The 16,443-nt window shown below is 38.0% G+C and overlaps 7 protein-coding genes across 7 annotated transcripts; 6 read left to right on the top strand and 1 right to left on the bottom strand.

The window, feature by feature from the left end:
* Positions 1-38: 38 nt before the first annotated feature.
* LTV1 (Ltv1p) lies at positions 39-1,346 on the top strand (the record flags this gene model as incomplete). Its single annotated transcript, XM_062953063.1, has 1 exon — positions 39-1,346. The coding sequence occupies one exon, from the start codon at positions 39-41 to the stop codon at positions 1,344-1,346; it is 1,308 nt and encodes a 435-aa protein (XP_062809903.1).
* A 210-nt stretch (positions 1,347-1,556) lies between these two features.
* Positions 1,557-2,552, top strand: CKA1 (casein kinase 2 catalytic subunit; the record flags this gene model as incomplete). The annotated part of the gene is made up of 1 exon (XM_062953062.1): positions 1,557-2,552. One exon carries the CDS (start codon positions 1,557-1,559, stop codon positions 2,550-2,552), a length of 996 nt encoding a protein of 331 aa, XP_062809902.1.
* Positions 2,553-2,933: 381 nt separating this feature from the next.
* Positions 2,934-4,043, top strand: CPR6 (peptidylprolyl isomerase; the record flags this gene model as incomplete). The annotated part of the gene is made up of 1 exon (XM_062953061.1): positions 2,934-4,043. One exon carries the CDS (start codon positions 2,934-2,936, stop codon positions 4,041-4,043), a length of 1,110 nt encoding a protein of 369 aa, XP_062809901.1.
* Positions 4,044-4,523: 480 nt separating this feature from the next.
* Positions 4,524-9,782, top strand: RPO21 (DNA-directed RNA polymerase II subunit RPB1; the record flags this gene model as incomplete). Its single annotated transcript, XM_062953060.1, has 1 exon — positions 4,524-9,782. One exon carries the CDS (start codon positions 4,524-4,526, stop codon positions 9,780-9,782), a length of 5,259 nt encoding a protein of 1,752 aa, XP_062809900.1.
* A 145-nt stretch (positions 9,783-9,927) lies between these two features.
* Positions 9,928-10,698, top strand: POP3 (Pop3p; the record flags this gene model as incomplete). Its single annotated transcript, XM_062953059.1, has 1 exon — positions 9,928-10,698. One exon carries the CDS (start codon positions 9,928-9,930, stop codon positions 10,696-10,698), a length of 771 nt encoding a protein of 256 aa, XP_062809899.1.
* A 1,110-nt stretch (positions 10,699-11,808) lies between these two features.
* On the bottom strand, positions 11,809-13,794 carry VPS52 (Vps52p; the record flags this gene model as incomplete). The annotated part of the gene is made up of 1 exon (XM_062953058.1): positions 11,809-13,794. The coding sequence occupies one exon, from the start codon at positions 13,792-13,794 to the stop codon at positions 11,809-11,811; it is 1,986 nt and encodes a 661-aa protein (XP_062809898.1).
* A 140-nt stretch (positions 13,795-13,934) lies between these two features.
* On the top strand, positions 13,935-16,391 carry HMI1 (ATP-dependent 3'-5' DNA helicase; the record flags this gene model as incomplete). The annotated part of the gene is made up of 1 exon (XM_062953057.1): positions 13,935-16,391. One exon carries the CDS (start codon positions 13,935-13,937, stop codon positions 16,389-16,391), a length of 2,457 nt encoding a protein of 818 aa, XP_062809897.1.
* Positions 16,392-16,443: the final 52 nt, after the last annotated feature.

Here is a 16,443-nt window from a genome sequence, read left to right as displayed (position 1 = left end):
TGATTAAGAGCAGAGCCTAAAGAAGGACATAAAAGCAAATGCCGAGAAGAAGGTTTGATAAAAAAACCGCTACAACATATAATGTTGTTCATAGGGCTCACGATGACTCACTCTTCTATGATAATGATGTTTCTAAACATGTATTAGTTCCAGCTCCAACTAAACCCAGCAATTCCAAAAAAAAGATTTACTCTCTAGAATCCTTAAAGCTGAAGCTTGGAGAAGACCAAGTTGAAAATATTAGAGATAATGAAGGATTGGCTGCGCAATATGGTATATTTTTTGACGATTCAAAGTATGACTACATGCAACATTTGAAGCCCATGGGTCAGAGTGAGGGCGAAGGTGTATTTGTTGAGGCAAAACCTGAGAAAGAATCAAAGCATTCTAAAGTTAGCATCGAAGATCTATTTGGAGATCAAATACCATCAGAGAAAAAAAGAACGGTAGGCTTTGATGCGACACAGAATATACCGGACGAGCTTCAAGGTTTCAATCCAGATTTGGATCCGAGACTAAGAGAAGTATTAGAAGCATTAGAGGACGAAGAATATATTGCAGAAGCAGAAGAAGAGAAAGATTTTGAGAATCTATTACAATCAGGGGAAGTAGATGAACATGAATTTTACGATTATGAAGACGATGAAGATTGGGATCTTGATAACTACGACGATATCAGCGAGAATTTAGAATCTGATTCTTACCAAGAACCAGAATTACCATATAATGAGGGCGAAGCTCCGGAAGAATTGAACGTAAATCCAGTTTCATTTTTTGATAAGAATTGGGAGAAGGATTTCAAGAAATTCAAGAAAGACACTCAGAATCAAATTAACGATTGGGATTCAGATGACGATTTTGAAGCATCGGACGGGGATGTAGTCGCTGATTTGCCGGATCTTAGTGTCCAGAAGTCTAAGAAAAAGGTTTCAAATACCAAGGCAAGGAAGAAGAAGGGTGCTCTCTCGGATACATCGTCTTTCTCAATGTCCTCTTCGGCTCTTTTTCGGACAGATGGTCTCACTTTATTGGATGACCGTTACGAGCAGCTTGCAAAAAAATTCGAAGAGAGTGATCAGGAAGAGGAATATAAACCCTTTTCAATGAAAAATGAAAGAAATGATCTCGAAGATATGTTGGATGATTTCCTAGACAATTATGAACTTGCAAACGGGGGCCGTAAACTTGTAAAGAAAAACGAGGAGAAAGAACGCATACAAAAGGCTGCAGATTCTGTATCCAAGAGTAAATTGGCAGCTAGGAGACGGAATGAAACGAACTCGTTGGGAAAATTAGGAAACTCGTTGGGAAAATTAGGAAACTCGTTTGGTAATTTAACCATTTAGTATTCAGCATGTATAGCATTAAAATTAACATCACGTGATGTTTACTTGTATTTTCAGGAGAAAATTTTTAGCTCTTAAGACATACAAATGTGACTAAAACTAAACATAATCGGCCTCAGTTTGGGAAGTATATCAAAAATTAAATATTTATATCGAATAACATTGTTATTTGCGCTCATACTTTGTTATATTCTATTTGGTTACCGATCTATGACGTCCTATCACTCCGTTTCATCTATATCCAAAGTCTATGCAAATGTGTTGGCGTCTAAACCTCAATCCTATTGGGATTATGATAATCTAAACATCAAGTGGAATTCTCAAGATAAATATGAAATTATTAAAAAGTTGGGAAGAGGTAAATACTCCGAAGTGTTCTTGGGGATTGATTTAAGCACTGATGAAAAGTGTGTCATAAAAGTGTTGAAACCTGTAAAAAGGAAAAAGATCAAACGAGAAGTATCTATATTAAAGAATCTTAAAGAAGGGCCTAATATTATCACATTATTGGACGTAGTTCGTGAACCACAGCTGAAAACTCCAGGTTTCATTTTTGAAAATGTCGATAATATTGATTTTAGAAGTTTGTATCATATATTCACTGACTTTGATATCAGGTACTACATGTATGAGCTATTAAAGGCCTTAGATTACTCACATTCAATGGGGATAATGCACAGAGATGTTAAACCTCATAATGTTATGATTGACCATGAAAAGAGATTACTAAGGCTAATCGACTGGGGTTTAGCTGAATACTACCATCCTGGCACTGAATATAATGTTAGAGTAGCATCTAGATTTTTTAAGGGACCAGAGTTATTAGTGGACTTTAGGCTTTATGATTATTCCTTGGACCTTTGGTCTTACGGATGTATGTTAGCATCTATGGTTTTTAAGAAAGAGCCATTTTTTCATGGAAAATCTAATACAGACCAGTTAGTTCAAATAGTAAGGGTTTTGGGTTCTGACGATTTGCATAAATACTTACAGAAATATGAATTGTCTTTAAGCGACGAATACGAAGATTTGGGCTATTACAATAGACGACCCTGGAAAAGATTCATCAATGAACAAAATCAACACCTAATATCTGACGAACTTTTAGATTTTCTCGATAACTTATTAAGATATGATCACCAAGAGCGGTTGACTGCGAAGGAGGCGATGGCTCATCCTTATTTTGACCCTATAAGGAAAACTTAATTTAGCTTACTTGATAGTTTAGACAACTTTAATATTTTATGCTCAACATTTTTTATATTATGACCTAATAGACAAATAATAATTAGATGACTAGAATTTTCTGCTATTCTTTGTATCGGGCTTTAGGGAAGGGATGAAAGAGAATTCAGTTTCAACAGGACTTTGTTTTATGTTACTTCAACATATCGCAAATCTTTAAAAGCATAATATATTTAACCTACACATATACTATCTTGTGAAGTATGGCAAAACTACTTTGGAGTGAAAAATGCATATGCAGGAGATTGGATTTTTCTAGAATAATGCAAAAACGTTGGCTAGCTATTATATATATTAGAAGACAGAAAGTCAAGCCTCCTAGGGAATTGAAGATCGAGAATAATGAGTAGTGAAGATAAACGAGTGAAGGTATTCTTTGATTTGACTGCTAACGGTGCTCCAAAGGGGCGTATTGTTTTTGAATTGTTCAACGATGTAGTTCCAAAGACTGCTGAGAACTTCAGGGCATTATGTACGGGTGAAAAGGGTGTATCAGAGAAGTCCGGAAAACCACTCACGTATAAGGGCTCTTCTTTTCACAGAGTTATTAAAGATTTCATGTGTCAAGGTGGCGATTTCACACATGGCACAGGTATTGGCGGTGAATCCATTTATGGGGAAAAGTTTGAAGACGAGAATTTCAAGTTAGAACATGACCAGCCCTTCTTGTTATCTATGGCCAACGCCGGACCAAATACGAATGGATCACAGTTCTTTATTACAACTGTTCCTACTCCGCATTTGAATGGAAAGCATGTTGTCTTTGGTAAAGTCATTCAAGGAAAAGGTATCGTGAGACAGCTTGAGAGGTCAGAAAAAGGTGCAAATGACAAACCTGTCGAAGATTGGATTATAGCCGATTGTGGAGAAATATCTGATAATGACATAAAGGCTACCGCAGGAGCCGGCGATGGAACTGGTGATGTCTACGAAGAAGTTTTGGGTGATAACGATTTTGATGTCAATCAACCAGAGCTCGTTTTCGAGGCAATTACAAACTTGAAAAATATTGGGACAAAATTACTTAAGGAAGGAAATTTGAAGGGTGCTTTCGAAAAATATTCTAAAGCAACCAATTATTTGGAAGATTACTTGCCAGACGATTTATCAGAGAGCAATCTCAACACCTTATATTCTCTTCAGCTTTCATGTTACTTAAATGTTTCATTGGTGGCATTGAAACTTCAAAACGGTAAAAAAGCTGTCGAAGCAGCAACTAAAGCCCTTGCCGTGGAGAACATAGACGATAAATCTAAGTCAAAGGCGTTATATCGTAAAGGTATGGGTTACCTGTTGGCGAAAGACGAAGATTCAGCTAGAGCCTCTCTAGAAGAAGCATTGAAAATCCTGCCAAATGATTCTGCAATAATAGCTGGATTGAAAGAGGTAAAAGCCAGACTGAAGGCCCGTCTTGACAAACAGAAGAAGGCAATGGCTAAGTTCTTCTCTTAGATAGGTATTTAATTGTTCATAAAATATCATTTTCTGATTTACGCCCCTGTACATGTAAAAAAACTGGAGAACGCGTAATTTTCATACTGAAGAGTTTTCGCCCGCCACTTTGAATCCTTGGATTTTTCAAAATAATATTCCGGTACTACTATCTGACCATTGAACGCTTCATCAATCGGACCTTTTCATAAACCTGGGTATAGCTAGTGAGGTCGTATTCAAGTTAATAGAATTATCACTCAGACTATCAATAAGGGATAGATTAGTGGTAGCATAGATTGAGCACTCATTTATTTGATTGCTTACATTACCTACTAGAGGGTTAAGCTATAGAGTCAGCTTTCATAATTAAAACAGGAATCCATTTTTTATTCATAAGTCATAATATTCGTTGTCCAATAATTTTTTAATCATAAAACTACTGTAAAGATAAGTTATTCAAAAAAAAAAAAAGCACTATTAATTTTGTAATTAGTTGATATGAGTCGTCAGTTTCCATATTCGAGTGCACCACTCAGATCAGTGAAAGAAGTACAGTTTGGCCTACTTTCTCCTGAGGAGATTCGTGCTATTTCGGTAGCTAAGATAGAATACCCAGAGACTATGGATCAGGCCACTAAGAAGCCCAGAGAAGGTGGTTTGAATGATCCCAGATTAGGTTCTATTGATCGTAACTTCAAATGTCAGACTTGCTCAGAAGACATGGCGGAATGCCCTGGACACTTTGGGCACATTGAATTAGCTAAACCCGTTTTCCATATTGGTTTTATCGCTAAGATAAAGAAGGTTTGTGAGTCTGTTTGCATGCATTGCGGAAAGTTATTACTTGATGAAAAGAACCTAGCCATGGCACAGGCAATCAAAATAAGAGATCCTAAAAAGAGGTTCAACGCTGTGTGGAACTTGTGTAAAACAAAGATGGTCTGTGAGGCGGATATCGATGATCTGGATAATGGGCCGAGTAGAGGAGGATGTGGCCACACGCAGCCTACTGTTCGTAGAGATGGCCTTAAGTTATGGGGTACATGGAAACAAAATAAAAATTTTGATGAGAACGAACAACCTGAACGTCGTCTCTTGACACCATCGGAAATTTTAAGTGTTTTCAGACATATCAGTTCGGAAGATTGTTACAGGCTAGGATTCAATGAAGACTATGCTAGACCAGAATGGATGTTGATAACAGTGTTGCCTGTCCCTCCACCCCCGGTCCGTCCATCTATTTCCTTTAATGACACTGCTAGAGGTGAAGATGATTTGACATTTAAATTAGCGGATGTTATTAAGGCAAATATTAATGTTCAAAGATTAGAAATGGATGGTTCGCCTCAGCATGTTATCAGTGAATTTGAAGCTTTATTACAATTTCATGTAGCCACTTATATGGACAATGATATCGCAGGTCAACCTCAAGCCCTACAGAAGACTGGGCGTCCTATTAAATCCATTAGAGCAAGATTGAAGGGTAAAGAAGGAAGAATAAGGGGTAACTTGATGGGTAAGAGAGTAGATTTTTCAGCTCGTACGGTCATTTCAGGTGATCCTAATCTCGACTTGGATCAAGTCGGTGTTCCTCTTTCTATTGCAAGAACCTTGACATATCCGGAAATTGTCACGCCTTATAATATTCATCGTTTAACGGAATTTGTTCGTAATGGTCCCAATGAACATCCTGGTGCTAAATATGTTATAAGAGATAGCGGAGATCGTATTGACTTGAGGTACAATAAGAGAGCAGGAGACATCGCATTGCAGTATGGATGGAAGGTTGAACGTCATCTTATGGACAACGATCCCGTTTTATTCAATAGGCAACCGTCATTGCATAAGATGTCAATGATGGCCCATAGAGTGAAAGTGATGCCTTACTCAACTTTCAGATTGAATTTATCTGTCACGTCGCCATATAACGCAGATTTTGATGGTGATGAGATGAATTTACACGTCCCTCAGTCACCAGAGACAAGGGCAGAACTTTCAGAAATATGTGCTGTTCCTTTGCAGATTGTTTCGCCTCAATCAAATAAACCAGTTATGGGTATCGTTCAAGATACATTATGTGGAGTCCGTAAGATGACTTTACGTGACATATTCATTGAATATGAGCAAGTAATGAATATGCTTTATTGGATACCGAATTGGGATGGTGTTGTTCCTTCGCCTGCTATTCTTAAACCAAAGCCTCTTTGGACAGGGAAGCAATTATTATCTATGGCAATTCCCGATGGAATTCATTTACAAAGATTTGATGAAGGTATGAACTTATTGAGTCCAAAGGATAACGGTATGCTTATCGTTGATGGAGAAATTATATTTGGAGTTGTTGATAAGAAAACAGTCGGTGCCACTGGTGGTGGTTTGATCCATACAGTTATGAGAGAAAAGGGACCTCAGGTTTGTGCCCAGCTATTCAATTCTATCCAAAAGGTTGTCAATTATTGGTTATTACATAATGGTTTTTCTATAGGAATTGGTGATACTATAGCAGATGGCAGTACGATGAAAGATGTGACACACACCATTCAAGAGGCAAAGAAGAAAGTACAAGAGATCATTTTGGATGCTCAACAGAACAAACTTGAACCAGAGCCCGGTATGACTTTGAGAGAGTCATTTGAACATAATGTATCTCGTGTTTTAAATCAAGCGCGTGATACTGCGGGTCGCTCTGCCGAGATGAACTTGAAGGACTTGAATAATGTTAAGCAAATGGTAGTTTCTGGATCTAAAGGGTCATTCATTAATATTTCTCAAATGTCTGCGTGTGTAGGACAACAGATTGTTGAGGGTAAAAGAATCCCGTTCGGCTTCTCAGATAGATCCTTGCCTCACTTTACAAAGGATAATTATTCTCCTGAATCCAAGGGTTTCGTTGAGAATTCTTACTTGAGAGGATTGACTCCTCAAGAGTTCTTCTTTCATGCAATGGCAGGTCGTGAAGGTCTTATTGATACTGCAGTTAAAACAGCTGAAACGGGTTATATTCAACGTAGAATTATTAAAGCATTAGAAGATATTATGGTACACTATGATGGTACTACTAGAAACTCCTTAGGTGACATTATTCAGTTTATTTACGGTGAGGATGGTATCGATGGAACTCAGGTAGAAAAACAATCAGTAGATACAATTCCTGGTTCGGATGCTACCTTCGTTCGCAGGTATCGTATTGATGTCTTGGACCCTGTCAATTCTATCCGTGAATCACTTTTGGAATCTGGTAAGGAAATTAAGGGTGATGTTAAGTTGCAAAAGGTTTTGGATAGTGAATATGAACAATTATTGAAAGACCGTAAATATTTGAGAGATGTCTGTTTTCCTAATGGTGATTTCAACTGGCCTTTACCTGTCAATTTGCGTCGTATCATACAGAATGCTCAACAAATATTCCACAGTGGTCGTAGCAAGGCCTCTGATTTGAGGCTCGATGAGATTGTCAACGGAGTTAAAGATCTTTGTACAAAGCTTTTAGTCATTCGAGGTGACACTCCATTAATGAAAGAAGCTCAAGAAAATGCTACTTTATTGTTCCAATGTTTATTGCGTTCTAGACTTGCTGCACGTCGTGTTGTGGAAGAGTTCAGGTTAAGTCGTACATCTTTTGAATGGGTTTTAGGTGAAATTGAAACTCAATTTCAAAAGTCGATTGTTCACCCAGGTGAAATGGTGGGTATCATTGCTGCGCAATCGATTGGTGAACCAGCTACTCAAATGACTTTGAACACCTTCCATTATGCTGGTGTTTCTTCTAAAAATGTCACGTTAGGTGTGCCTCGTCTTAAAGAAATTCTTAACGTAGCCAAAAATATTAAGACTCCAGCCTTGACTGTTTACTTGACGGGAGAGATCGCTTCAGATATCGAAAAAGCAAAGGTCGTCCAATCGTCTATTGAACACACTACCTTGAGAAATGTCACTTCTTGTACAGAAATTTATTACGATCCTGATCCAAGGAGTACTGTGATTGAAGAAGATTATGATACCGTAGAAGCATACTTCGCCATCCCGGATGAAAAAGTCGAGGAATCAATAGAGAAACAATCTCCCTGGTTACTTCGTCTTGAATTGGATCGTGCAAAGATGCTTGATAAACAGTTGACGATGTCTCAAGTTGCAGAAAGAATATCCCAAAACTTTGGTGAAGATCTTTTTGTAATTTGGTCTGATGATACTGCAGACAAATTAATCATTCGTTGTCGTGTAGTAAGAGACCCCAAATCTCTCGATGAAGAAGCAGATGCCGAGGAAGATCAAATTCTTAAACGTATCGAGGCTCACATGTTGGAGTCGATTTCTTTGCGAGGTATTCCTGGTATTACAAGAGTGTTTATGATGCAACATAAGATAAGTGCCCCAGATGCGACTGGTGAATTCAAACAAGGTCAGGAGTGGGTATTGGAAACAGATGGTGTCAATTTGGCAGACGTGATGGCAGTACCAGGTGTGGATGCATCTCGTACTTACTCAAATAGTTTTATTGAGATCTTGTCCGTTCTAGGAATTGAGGCAACGCGGTCCGCATTATTCAAAGAGATTTTGAATGTTATTGCTTTTGATGGTTCCTATGTGAATTATCGTCACATGGCTCTTTTGGTTGATGCCATGACATCTCGTGGTCATTTGATGGCCATTACTCGTCATGGAATCAATAGAGCAGATACAGGTGCATTAATGCGTTGTTCTTTCGAAGAGACCGTTGAAATCTTGTTGGAGGCAGGAGCTGCGGCTGAACTTGATGATTGTCACGGTATATCAGAGAATGTTATCTTAGGGCAAATGGCACCTTTAGGTACAGGTTCTTTCGATGTAATGGTTGACGATAAAATGTTACAAGCTGCTCCTTCTAATATGAGCAATGCAAATGCTGAAGATGGGGGTGCCACTCCATACAGAGATTATGACATGGAAGATGATAGGATTCAATATGATGAAGGTGCTGGATTCTCACCTATTCACACAGCTCCAGTCGATAGTTCAGGCTCTCTTACTACTTATGGTGGACAGCCGACTTCACCCTCTGCAACTTCACCTTTTGCCTATGGTGCAACCTCGCCGACTTTCGGTGGTGTCACGTCTCCAAGCTATGGAGGTACCTCACCAACTTATGCGCCTACGTCACCTACGTACTCGCCAACATCACCAAGCTACTCACCGACTTCGCCGAGTTATTCACCGACTTCACCGAGTTATTCACCGACATCACCGAGTTATTCGCCGACATCACCATCTTATTCACCGACATCACCAAGTTATTCACCTACCTCGCCAAGTTACTCACCTACTTCACCAAGCTACTCGCCAACCTCACCAAGCTATTCCCCAACTTCTCCATCTTATTCGCCGACTTCGCCATCTTATTCGCCGACTTCTCCAAGCTATTCACCAACTTCGCCATCTTATTCACCAACTTCACCGAGCTACTCACCTACTTCGCCAAGTTACTCGCCAACATCACCAAGTTATTCGCCAACTTCGCCTAGTTACTCGCCGACATCACCAAGCTATTCGCCAACTTCGCCTAGTTATTCACCGACATCACCAAGCTATTCTCCTACATCACCGAGTTACTCACCAACTTCCCCAAGCTATTCTCCGACTTCGCCTAGTTACTCGCCAACGTCGCCCCAGTATTCACCAACTTCACCTCAATACTCACCCACATCACCCCAATACTCTCCAAGTTCTCCAGGTTACTCACCATCAAATGGTGGTAAGAAAGAGAAGAAGGACGAAAAGTGATTTCAAAAGTTCGTTTTTTATTAATAACTTCAATTATATATACTATATAAATTTTGTATACTTAAACTATCAAAACCTAAGATCGACTAGTAATTTATCTCATCGAAGATCAATTTTTTTCTCTTCAGCAGAATACGTTGAGATAATGCTGGATGGCAAGATTACAAAACCCAAGAGTAAGAATGCTCCAGTCTCTATGAAAGAGACAGAACGGAAAAGGCGACAGGTGTTTAAACCAATTCTTGATAATCCGTTCACGCAATCAAATACATGGCCATATATAGAGCCGCAACTTGGAGAGGACCTTACGACTATACTTACGAAAACTCTATCTTGTATCGGGAAATATAACTTAGCAGTTTCAGAGGCCAACACGAAGAAATCATTAGCAAGACCGTCGATTCCAGAGATAAGGAGCAACTTGACAATCGGATTCAATTCAACAGTGGAAGCTTTAGAAAAGCAAGCTGGAATATATAGAACGAGCTCCAAGAGAAAGAAGCAAAAGCCTCACGATAATATAATTATCAAGTATGTATTTGTGACCAAGTTTGATATCAAGCCATCAATTTTAACGGAATCGTTTCCTGTCTTGACATACACTGCTTCAAGGTCTAAAGAAGATAGGGTGAAGCTTGTACAACTCCCAAAAGGAAGCATGGCTAGAATATCTGAGGCCCTTCATATTGATCATACGGGGATCATAGGAGTCTCATCAAAGGTATCTGAATTGAGTGCCCTATGCTCTTTAGTAGAGTCTAAAGTCGGCGATGTTCAAATTCCATGGTTAGAAGGTTTGCTACATGAAGATGATAATTCAAATTTCAGTAAACCTGTGATTAACTTCTTGAACACTTCAGCTCCTATACAAAGCAAAAACAATAAGCAGTCAAGCAAGAAGGAATCGAAAAAGTAATCACCACTATTAATATAGACATTTCTGTACATATACTTAAGAGACGCGTATAATGAAAAATCATTTTAAATATTCTAGTATAAGTAGATTTAAGTGAAAAGTCGAAGATAAAAGACAAATGTCGAAGAACTACTCATTGTCACTTGAGCTTCCATGGGTTGAAAAGTATAGACCTCATAAATTGGATGACATAGTAGGAAATGACGAAACCATAGAAAGATTGAAGCTCATTGCACAAGATGGTAACATGCCTCATATGATTATATCAGGGTTACCTGGTATAGGTAAAACAACGTCTATTCATTGTTTAGCATATGAGCTATTAGGGCCAGATTATTATCATCAAGCTACGTTAGAATTAAATGCCTCAGATGATAGAGGAATTGACGTTGTAAGAAATAAGATTAAGCAATTTGCACAAACTAAAATTCTGCTTCCACCTGGAAGACATAAGATAGTTATTTTGGACGAGGCTGATTCAATGACACCGGGTGCCCAGCAGGCCCTTAGGAGAACTATGGAATTGTATTCAAATACGACAAGGTTTGCTTTTGCTTGTAACCAGTCGCTGAAGATCATCGAGCCATTACAATCTCGTTGCGCCATATTGAGATACACTAAATTAAGTGATGAGCAAGTCTTGTCTCGTTTGTTGGAAATATGTAAGGCTGAGGATGTCAAGTATAACAGCGAAGGTTTGCAAGCTTTGATATTCACTGCAGAGGGTGACATGAGACAAGCAATCAATAATCTTCAAAGCACTGTGGCTGGTTTCGGTTTTGTAGACGACAAAAATGTTTTCAAGATTGTGGATCAACCCCATCCATTGGTTATTCAAAAGATCTTACTTAGCTGTATTAAGGACGGCGATATAAACGAAGCTATTCGCTTGTTGGATGGTTTGTGGCATAAAGGTTACTCCGCAATAGACATAGTAACACTGACTTTTAGGGTTGCAAAGACTCTACCTGGTATTGGTGAACAGAAAAGGTTAGAAGTAATCAAAGAAATTGGATTTTCTCATATGAGAGTCTTAGAGGGGGTTACAACGTATTTACAATTGTGCGGTTTGTATGCTAAAATATGCGATATTTGCGGTGATAATAAATCCTAATTCTTTCTATAAGCATCACAAAGTGTTTCAAAATGTTTCACTTGTTCATCCACAATTTCATTGCTGCCATCATTTTCGTTCTTTAGAATACTGGTAACAAGGAAATAGTTATTATATAAAAATATTTCTCTTTCTGTCAACTTTTTTTTGCCATTTCCAAATATATGAGTGCTCAACTTCGTTAGAACACTTTCGAAATCGTTCCTAAGTCTTGTTATCGAAGTAAAAAGAGGCTCACCGCGATAATCTTTACTCTTTTCTTTTGAATTGATGAAAGAGAGCTTCAACAACCCCAGTAAGAATTGACCGAATTGCTGTGTAATGGCAGAAGGTGCTAACTTCGCTTCATTTGATGCAATAACTGTTACCTTCTTCATAGATTCACAGTTCAAGTCAATGACTTTAGTAAAATGTGGCCACAATTTTAATAAAATTGAATTCAAATAATCGTCAAGAATAGGTACATGAAACTCATTGTGGAGAAGAGATTGAGAATTTTGAATGAGACGAATCATTAACAATATGGCGTAGGCATCGCAAGTTCCTTGAGAAATAAATGATGCATTATTCCTGTTAGCTGTAATTGTACCTCTGCCATATTGAGAAGGAGTCTGCGATAACAACCAAGTTACAAAATCATTTCCCATTTTGTAAACATTTTCAAACATCACATGGGGCCATGGTAAGTTTGGTGACAGGTGATTCTGAGGGCCATCGTCAGGAACATCTTCGAACTTTTCGTCCCCACGATAAAAAAAATCAACAACAAATAAATATTCAACGACAACATTATCTGTCGATGCCAAGAGCCATTGATTGAATATAAACTCAAGCCAATAACTAAAAGGGGTAGTTTCAGCAATTTGAGATGGGATCGCAATTCGAGGCTCTGAGGTCGCCTTATCCTCCAATATTTGCATCCTTTTATCAAGTGACATTAAATATTCCGTAATGCTTAACTGAGAAACACGATTTTGTGATGGTGGATGCAAGGAACTATTGCTATTATACATCCATGATTTTAAACCGAATAAAGATGCCCTGTCATCAACAAGAGACGCACCTAACACCAAGCTCAGATCGACGTTCTTTATGTTGAGCTTCTGAATGGCATATAAATATTTCGCAAACTTAGTTTGGTAATACCATTTCATAGTATAGATGTATGCTAGTCGTAATTGGCCCGCCAATTCCTTATGGTGATCCTCTAGGAAAACAAATACTTCTTTAACTTCAAGGAGGCCCTTTTGAATCGTTTGAGACGATGCACTCGTAGATGATCTCAACCGTTTTATTTGAGAAATTAAAAAGTCCCTTATTCTTTCGACCGCTTTGGCAATAAGCTGTCCAATGCCTTCTTCCAACTGATGGAAGGTTTTTGACTCTTCATATAAGCTCGCCAAGTTTTTATCTAACTTCTTAGACTTCACATTAGATATGAGTTGAAGCTTTTCATTTATAAACCTGATGTTTTCGAGCCATGCTGGTTCAATTTGGTCGTGAATTATAGATCTTACTACTTCTGGTGGGATCATTAGATCCAAAATGACTGGATTCAACTTCTCTATGGTTGCACGTTGTAACTCAACGTTGGACGTAATTTTGGTAGACCTATCGTGGAGGTTAGTTAAGTTACTGGATAAATCGTTCAACAGTTCATTAAAATCTGTAAGAATGCCTCCAACGATTTTCATCTTATTTCGTTGCCCGTCTATTTCATTATGAAAAGACTGAAATTGATCTGTAAGCTTCGATAATGTTTCTCCATCCAACTCCCACATTTGCGATCTTTCACTATCAATTCCATGAATAACTTCCAACCTAATCAGTTCAAGTAATTGAGGTATGCGATTTGACTTGCTTCGTTGACTTTCTATATAAGAAACAAGATTTTCAAGTGATTCTGACCCCTTAATCTCATCCTCAGCAGTCACGGGAGTATCAAAGTCTAGTAGGCTCTTGAGAGAAGTTAAAGCGCTCATTATAGCACTCTTCGTCTTCTTAATTATTGGTATTTAAAGCTTTGTTGCCAAGTTTATCTTTTTTCCCTCGCAGTTTTATTCGAAATTTAATAAATAAATAGTAGTTCAATAAAAAATGCAATACCATTGACAAATACATTATGGGCCGGAGAATCTCTCCTCAAAGTTTATGGATATGTGGAAGAAATCATTTGTCAACATCTCCGGACGGTATCAGCGACGAAACAGAGGTAAATTTAGGTGAAACTAATATTAGCTACTTATCTGATAAGCCATATAAACATCCAACGGCTTCGCAATGGAATATAATATCGCATGATTCTGCTCCAAATCATATCCTTGCGGTCCATGCTGGACCTGGTAGTGGAAAGACATTTACTTTGGTTAATAGAATAGCGTATATGCTTAGGTATCAGAACCTAAAACCCAGTGAGATATTAGTTCTATCGATGGCCAATAGGTCTGTATCTAACTTGAGAGCTGGTCTTAACGCCGCTTTGGAGCAAGAAGCTGTTAACGGCATCAACATTAGTACCTTTCATTCTTTTTGTCGATCATTAGTTGATCAAGATGAAAGCCAATATTCTAAATCATTCACAAGGAAACGACTTATGAATGACATTAGTTGGAGAAATTTTTCAAGGATCTTTCTGGGCAGAAATGTGAATGTCCATGGAGATACCGTATATGGCAATTTAAGTTCTAAGCTGCTTGAGAACGTTATAGGTAATATCAAATCTGGTGAATTAGATATAAACGATGCTGCCTCGCAGTTCAAGGTGAGTCAAAAGTACATTGAGTCAATAATGGAGTATCTAGATAAATATGGATTAATGAGGTATCATGATTTGATAACTAATGCATTGGATTTGGTCAAGCATTCTTTGTCCGATGGAAATATTGAGAAATGGATCCCTCTGTTGGCAAACTACAAAGTGATTATTATAGATGAATTCCAGGATATGTATGCACCTTTATTGAAGGTCATCAAAAGCATTGCAGAGTACCCAACTTATGGTTTACCATTTGGTTCTATGAAGCATCTCACTATCGCAGGAGATATGAACCAATGCATATTTGAGTTTTTAGGCTCCAATCCAAATCTAATGACAACTATAAGCAAAGAACTTTACGGAGCTTCGGTAACCGAACTTCTGATTGAGGAAACCTTTCGCTTGACTCCACAAATCCTAAATTTCGTAAAAGAAGTATGTATCACAGGAACTGAGCTACACCAAATGAATATTAGAGCGGTTAAAGGTGCTGGCCACCTACCGATATTACATTATCATAATTCGAATCATGATGAACATATATTTATTGCTACAGAAATAACTAGATTAATTTGCCAGCTGGGAGGCTTATTGAAGCCGTGTGATTTTGCAGTTTTGGCACGATCTAACAAAGAAGTGGAAGATATTCGGCATATCTTAGTGGATATATTAGGATTCAGGTGTAACAAGTTCTCACTGACACCCTCATGGATAAATAGTAAAGTTCATCTTTTATTAGACATTTTAAATTTATTATGCAAAGGAGATGGTTCTGAATTTGGCTTGATATGTATTCTTTTACTATTAGATCTGAAGCGAGGCAACTATGCGAGAGTCAAAAAGCTCCTTAAAATGAATACAGTGGATTTAGGAAACCCACACTCAACCCTTGAAGATGGTATGATCACTGAATTGGAAGCCTTGCATGAAAGGGGTAAATCAAAAAATGGAATTACCAAGGTATATAAGTTACCAGATGACTTGAAAATTCTCGAAGATATGGCTACTTTTTTAAGTTCAATCAAAAAAGAAAGAGCTGTACTTTCAACGAAGCAGAATCCCTATAATATAATTGAGTCTTTGTATCGAATCCTACTGTCACTGCCATTACTTGAGTATCTCAACTCTCCTGACTCGAAGGAGCCTAGAAATGTGAGCGAAGATGATGTATCTCATTATAAAGACACTTTGGAATCAAACTTGAAAGGATTTTTGAGGTCATTAGAGATCGCTTATCTGTCTTTCATTGAATTGGACCATGAGGAGATAGATTTTATAGATTTTTTTTTGAAAAGCTACAACGAAGACGTGCCTTTGAAAGACGACGGAATGATAAATATCTCGACAATTCATACAGCTAAGGGACTCGAGTTTCCAGTCGTCTTCGTGTTGGGATTAAGTCCTTTCGGGTCCAAAATGTCAATGTGGGATTCTGTTTTCGATGCGAATCATTTATCTGCTGCGAAAGCTAGGCTATTTTATGTAGCATGTACCAGAGCTAAAAATCTTCTATACATTGGTACGTCAGTAAAAGAGAAAGACTTTTCAACCACTATGAATAATTTGTGTACTACATCCCTTCCTGATGTTGGTTGCAATGAGGTCAATAGCCAGGAAGTTATCAAAAGATTTTCAAAAGATTTACATAGGAAGCTTCCCAGTCCGAAAAAGTTGATCGATGGCAAGCTACTCTACGAGAGTCTCACTGATGAAGGCTTATTTTACAAGAAGAGAAAGTTACAAGGTAGTTATAGGCAAGTAAGAAAGTATTGCATTCAAAGACAATTGTGTCATTTTCCAAAAAGATTTTTTCCTATAAAATAGTACTATAAAATTATATTCTAGAGCTTTCATATGCAAATTACAGGAAAAATAC

This window comes from Priceomyces carsonii (genome assembly GCF_900007245.1).
Source record: "Priceomyces carsonii strain CBS4050 genome assembly, scaffold: Debaryomyces_carsonii_scaffold_3, whole genome shotgun sequence".
In the NCBI taxonomy this organism is placed as follows: Eukaryota; Fungi; Ascomycota; class Pichiomycetes; order Serinales; family Debaryomycetaceae; genus Priceomyces; species Priceomyces carsonii.
The sequence above is the reverse complement of the archived record's forward strand: the minus strand, read 5'-3'. Positions and strand labels throughout refer to the sequence as shown.